Here is a 5,661-nt window from a genome sequence, read left to right as displayed (position 1 = left end):
ATCCACTTCTAATTGAGTAAAAAAAATGGACACATTATCTATACATTTAGTTAAATATAATTTCTCAGTCCATCCCTGCCATTATGAGCTAGAATGCTCCTTATCTGCCCCATTTTACCAGACTTCATCTTACTGTTATTCTACACTCTGAAAAGTCATAGAAACTACTTTGAAGAAGTTCGATTTGAAATATTGAGACATACATCAAAATACTGAAAGAGAAGCTACTGCAAATGTTCTTAAGGATTTAGATTTTAGCTGCTTCTCTTACCCATCACTTCTGATTATCAGTCGCTTTGTAAACTTTATATTTTAATTCTATTTATGAGCAGCACTGGAAGAACGCATAGGCAGCAGTGGCTAAAACCTCATTCACAAAATGATAGCTATCATAAATTATTTGCAATTTTAGCACAAGATCTGCTCCAAATTTTAAGTTTGAGGACCTTTTATTACTTTCTTACATGCATCAGATAAGAAACCAAGCATCTATGTATTTTTACGTATATGAGCTTTATTGTGCGTTAAAAGACAGGTTTATTACTCCCCCTCCCCCCTAGATTTTATAGATCGATCAGCATCAAGGACACTTTATTAAAGTCGTCAATACTCAACACCTGAGTCTTACACTTTATAATTAATAGCTGATTTCTCACACGTCTGCTTCTAATAAATGTACCCCATCCTCTCTCGATACAGGGATGTTCCAGATGCTATGCTGAGCAGTTTTAAGTGAGCGTGCAGCTTGACATTTGCAACAAGTTCTACTTCATAGCATCAATGTTCAGTGAAATACATTGACTGGATTATAAAACAAACAAATGCAAAAACATGGCATAACTTTAGTGGAAGAGTTCTCGCTCTTTCTCGCTAACACACACACACACACCCTATGCTCTATTTTATAATGAGGACATATGAGCATACTGGCATATTAGCCGGGAAATCAGCATCACACATATCAAGAAAAATTTCTAAAACTGAATAACGAATGCATACCAACATTCCTCATTTTCTGTAAAATAAATACTGACCCATATTGTACATCATTTAGCTTTTACATTATATTCTAAGTTAAAGAAAACACAAACTGAGTTGAATGCGAATCACTAAACAGTGGTGGTGAAGATCATTTTCAGTTGGTTGCAGCGCAGGGAGCTGAGCTCCAATGCATCCATCTCTCACGTCTGAGTCTTTAACTCCACAAGTGGTGGTTCTTTGTCTCTGACCGGGGAATGGGAGTGTGTGATGTATACTGCAAAGTACACATGACTGGAAGTTGTTTAAATGTTGAAGCTCTCCCCACAACCACATGTTCCCTTGATGTTGGGGTTGTTAAAGACAAACTCGCTGGAGAGTTTTGTTTCGACAAAATCCATCTCTGTGCCCAACAAGGTCAACTGAGCCTTCTTCTCAATGAAAATTCTCACACCTGTAAAAAAGAAAGCAGGCATTTATGTTTAGAGCATGAACAGAGTTGGATCCTTGCTGCAGGAACTTGAGTAATCATGTGCGACAGAGGAAATGACAGGCGATGTGATGGTGTCCCAGCATGTGAGGACAGTGCTCAGAAGGCTGCCAGTTTAAACAGCAAAACTTTCAGGGTCACACAAAGAATTGGTTTTCCACAGAGAGACATTGTTTTTCAATACCAAAACAATACCTTGCTAGAAATAAATTAATAAAGCGGAAAACCTCTGTCTCTGTTTTTGTCTCTGTTTGCTGTTTTCATCAGCAAGAAAAAAAAATGTAAACCCCTCACTCTTTGAGCCTGCTTTTCCACAAGTTCATGGAGTGAACTTCTCCTTTAACTGTGCGCTTGATGATTGAGCCAGCGTGCACGTCTCACCCACCTGAGTCACATAAGCATGTGCGAATCGATTTGCCTACAGGTAAAGTACAGTGATGGCCTGTTTAAATGCAGCAGTCAGAGTTCTGAATGTTGTACACGATGTCCAATCAAATCCAGCATCACTGGGTCAATGTATATTTTTATATTTGTACAGAATATGATGTATCTGAGCATTTTTTTTCCTGGACTTATGGGACTTATCCTGGTAGAATCAAATCATTTAACACACTGCAGTATTGAAAAGATATCAAACTTCCAATACTTTGTGAATCTTTAGTTAAAGATCTGTGGTTTATCTGGAATAGTATCATGACCACCAGTGAGGTGAACCTTCCCTAATCAACATTTGTTACACCACTCAGTGTAGGAGAATGTAATGGCTGTTGAACCAGGGATACTGTAGGCCGGTTTGCTGATTCCAACAACCAGCCATGACTCCGGTACCAGCACTGTCACTGTTTCGGGGGAAAAGCAGAGCTTGACCTTTTCCCTCAACTCCCCAGCTACATGTCTGGACAAGATTCTGGCTTTGCTTTCAAGTCACGTTGTGTAAAAGCATTTGTCAAATGAATAAATGTAATACAAATATAATGAAACATAAAGACAGAGAATTTATAAAGATTTGTATAGTACATGCATCATCACTCACCGTCCTGTACCACCTCTTCATCTGATTTTTCCTTATCCTTGGTATAGTCGAGTGTGTAAGTGAGGCCATTGCATCCTCTGGTCCGTACACCAACTTTGAGTCCAATCTAGACAAGTCAAAAGAATTATTTTAACAAATTATCTAACGGAAAAAATAAATAAATAAATAAATAAACAGGTCAGGGATCTATCAATGATCTGAATAAGTCTACTTACATATTCGGGCTTATTCTGTAACAGCAGCTTGATTCTATTTACAGCTGAAGGTGTCTGAAGAGTAAAACAGATCAACATTCATTAATTAATTTCATTAATTCCTAAATCTCTTGAAAACTAGCTGTTTTGGCTCAGAAACCAGAATTTGGTGCCATAACTATAAAATGACTAAGAAACAACAGACTTGGTGCTGATGGATGTCAACTAAGCGTACTCACTAGAATATATATATAGAATAAAAAAAACTCAAAACTCTGGAATCTAAATTTATTAAGCTACAGTTTTTCCAGACTCAGATGGACATTTCCAGCATGCATCTCGTAATTGTCCCCAAAAATTTCATTGAACTTAACAGCTAGATTTATTTCCCTCAGCAGCCAGGACAGCTCATGATCTAAATCCTATCAGTGGAAGCAGGAAGTCAGAGCTCAGATTTATATAAATGATCATTCTATTATCATTACCATTTTCGAACCACCACTGATTCAAGCTAAAACATAAGGGAAAAAAAAAAAAACATGGTCAAAGGTCAATGCAATGACCAACTAGTGTGTCTGGAAATTGATTGAGCTCAAGTAGAGAAGTGCTTTTCTTTGTTGGACTTCCCATCTAGTGTGTATGCGCTCGTCATGCTCGGTGTTCCCGGGAGAGGCTCCAGATCCACTGCGACCCTGACCAGGGTAAAGCGGCTACTCAATGACGTGGTACTTTACTTCATGTTGACAGGATGTGACCAATGTTGTGGACAGCGCTGAGCTGTGGGAGTGTTGTTTTTGGGTTTTCCCAGTCAGACGACAGCGATTCCGAGTTACGAGCTTTACTCGAGTGCAGCATAATTTCTCCAACGCTCGTTGACTCAAAAACGAACGCAGGCTATTTCCAGTCACTACATTTTTACCACATTCTCAGAGTTTATTCAGGAAAGGTGGCTTTTTTGTGAAATGAGTCCTGATATTTTGTGATATCAGTCAGCACTCTGTCGTCCAGAGCGCTGCAGAGCAGTCTGGCTTGTTTACGATGCCTTTATGCTGATTAAACAAATAAAGCAGCACAAATGCAGAACTTTGTCTACAATCTGGACTTCGATGGAGAGCTTTTACTGTGATGTATTACACAGTGGTACCAAAAAATTCTCACTCGCACTGTTATCTGTAAGCAATAACACACTCCAGACCGTGCTGTTATATAAAAATAATGCACAGTGAGGTGATGTGATGTGGCACGACGTCCTGCAGAGCATCATTTTCATATAACTCCACCGTCTGGAGTGTGTTATTCTGCTCACGCCAAAACTCTCGGGTTTAATCACAGGTTTAATCATGGATTTAATCTCATGTTTACTCTCGGGTTTAATCTCAGACTTAGTGTCATGTTTACTCTGGGGTTTAATCTCAAGTTTAATCCCGTGTTTACTCTGGGGTTCACTCTGGGATTCACTCTGGGGTTCACTCTGGGGTTCACTCTGGGGTTCACTCTGGGGTTCACTCTGGGGTTCACTCTGGGGTTCACTCTGGGATTCACTCTGGGGTTCACTCTCGGGTTTAATCCCGTGTTTACTCCCCGGTTTAATCCAGGGTTCACTCTGAGGTTTACTCTGGGGTTTAATCCCTTGTTTGCTCTTGGGTTTACTCTGGGGTTTAATCCCGTGTTTACTCTGGGGTTTAATTCCGTGTTTACTCTGGGGTTTACTCTGAGGTTTACTCTGGGGTTTAATCCCGGGTTCACTCTGGGGTTTAATCCCGTGTTTGCTCTCGGGTTTACTCTGGGGTTTAATCCCGTGTTTGCTCTCGGGTTTACTCTGGGGTTTAATCCCGTGTTTGCTCTCGGGTTTACTCTGGGGTTTAATCCCGTGTTTGCTCTCGGGTTTACTCTGGGGTTTACTCCCGTGTTTGCTCTTGGGTTTACTCTCAGGAGGCTCCTCTTGGCTGACTTGCAGTTTCTTGAAAACACCCTCCTCCAATGAGCTAAGGTCACAGTTCGATAAACTATCTAACTAACCAGCTAGACAGAGTAATTCCTTCACAAAATAAGGTGATATTTTTATTGTAATTCATGAAAGTGGCGGAGTAACAGCTCACTAACGCTGATCTAACACTAGATGTTAGTGTAGCCAGGAACCCGCTCGAGCCTTAGCCGGTTAGCTAGCTGGGTAACCTTGCTGAAGCTAAGCTAGCGATACCGTGTTTATCCTCACGTAGGTTTCCTCGCTGTCCTGTCCGGGGAGTTCTGCTAACACCAGCTAAAATGCAGTGAAGAAACACTTACCAGCGTCAAAGCAGCTCTCGTTGATAAAATCTTTCGCCTGCTAACCGCCTTTACAGTAGCTCTCACTATGGAGGCAGACATGTTGCTTATCAGAAACTTCTCCGTGTCTCGATGTAAACACCAGTGAACAATGAACCACCCACTGAGAGCAAAGCCGTCAGTGATTGGCTACTTATTTGACGAGCAGTCTCTTTGTCCAATCAGCAACCACGTTCCCCTGCAGCAACAGCGTGGCTCTTACGCAATAGATGAGTATTGTGCTTATGTGAATGCAAAAAAGTGTAATGTAAATATGATCAACACACAAAAATGCAATTTTTTAAATGAACAATGAGCAACATTGCCTACTTTTTGCTCCCATTAGGTGACATAACTGGGGGTTTACAACACCACAGACATGAAAATTTTCCCATTTATAAATATATGTGTTTATGGTCTCTAACTCCCTTACAAACAACAATGATGACAAATCTGTTTAATATTTGAAATGTACCTCTGCTAGATCACTTTTAACAATGAAGTGTCATTGCAGTCAGTGTGACAGAAGCAATGAATCAACATAACCAACAAATCTGTAGCATAAACCGTGTTTTTCTTGTAAAGCTTAAATGAAACAAGGTTGTCATGACTATTGATAATATCATAATAATTAATAATAATTTATATCATTAATCAGCTGC

General features: G+C 40.1%; 1 protein-coding gene across 1 annotated transcript; it reads right to left on the bottom strand.

The window, feature by feature from the left end:
• Positions 1-494: 494 nt before the first annotated feature.
• On the bottom strand, positions 495-5,137 carry isca1 (iron-sulfur cluster assembly 1). Its single transcript, XM_026939585.3, has 4 exons — positions 4,982-5,137; positions 2,717-2,770; positions 2,502-2,607; positions 495-1,432 (listed from the first exon to the last, which is right to left on the bottom strand). The coding sequence occupies exons 1-4, from the start codon at positions 5,060-5,062 to the stop codon at positions 1,284-1,286; spliced, it is 390 nt and encodes a 129-aa protein (XP_026795386.1). The 5' UTR covers positions 5,063-5,137; the 3' UTR covers positions 495-1,283.
• Positions 5,138-5,661: the final 524 nt, after the last annotated feature.

This window comes from Pangasianodon hypophthalmus, chromosome 24 (genome assembly GCF_027358585.1).
Source record: "Pangasianodon hypophthalmus isolate fPanHyp1 chromosome 24, fPanHyp1.pri, whole genome shotgun sequence".
Classification (NCBI taxonomy): Eukaryota; Metazoa; Chordata; class Actinopteri; order Siluriformes; family Pangasiidae; genus Pangasianodon; species Pangasianodon hypophthalmus.
Note: the sequence above shows the minus strand (reverse complement) of the source record. Positions and strands in the feature narration are given on the sequence as shown.

What these genes read in the sequence shown, in the direction of transcription:
- isca1 (XM_026939585.3), bottom strand. Translation starts at nt 5,062, where the DNA reads ATGTCTGCCTCCATAGTGAGAGCTACTGTAAAGGCGGTTAGCAGGCGA. An exon ending in CGAGAGCTGCTTTGACGCTG is followed by an intron (nt 2,771 to 4,981) that starts GTAAGTGTTTCT and finishes TTTACTCTTCAG; the next exon opens with ACACCTTCAGCTGTAAATAG. An exon ending in TGAAGAGGTGGTACAGGACG is followed by an intron (nt 1,433 to 2,501) that starts GTGAGTGATGAT and finishes TCTTTTTTACAG; the next exon opens with GTGTGAGAATTTTCATTGAG.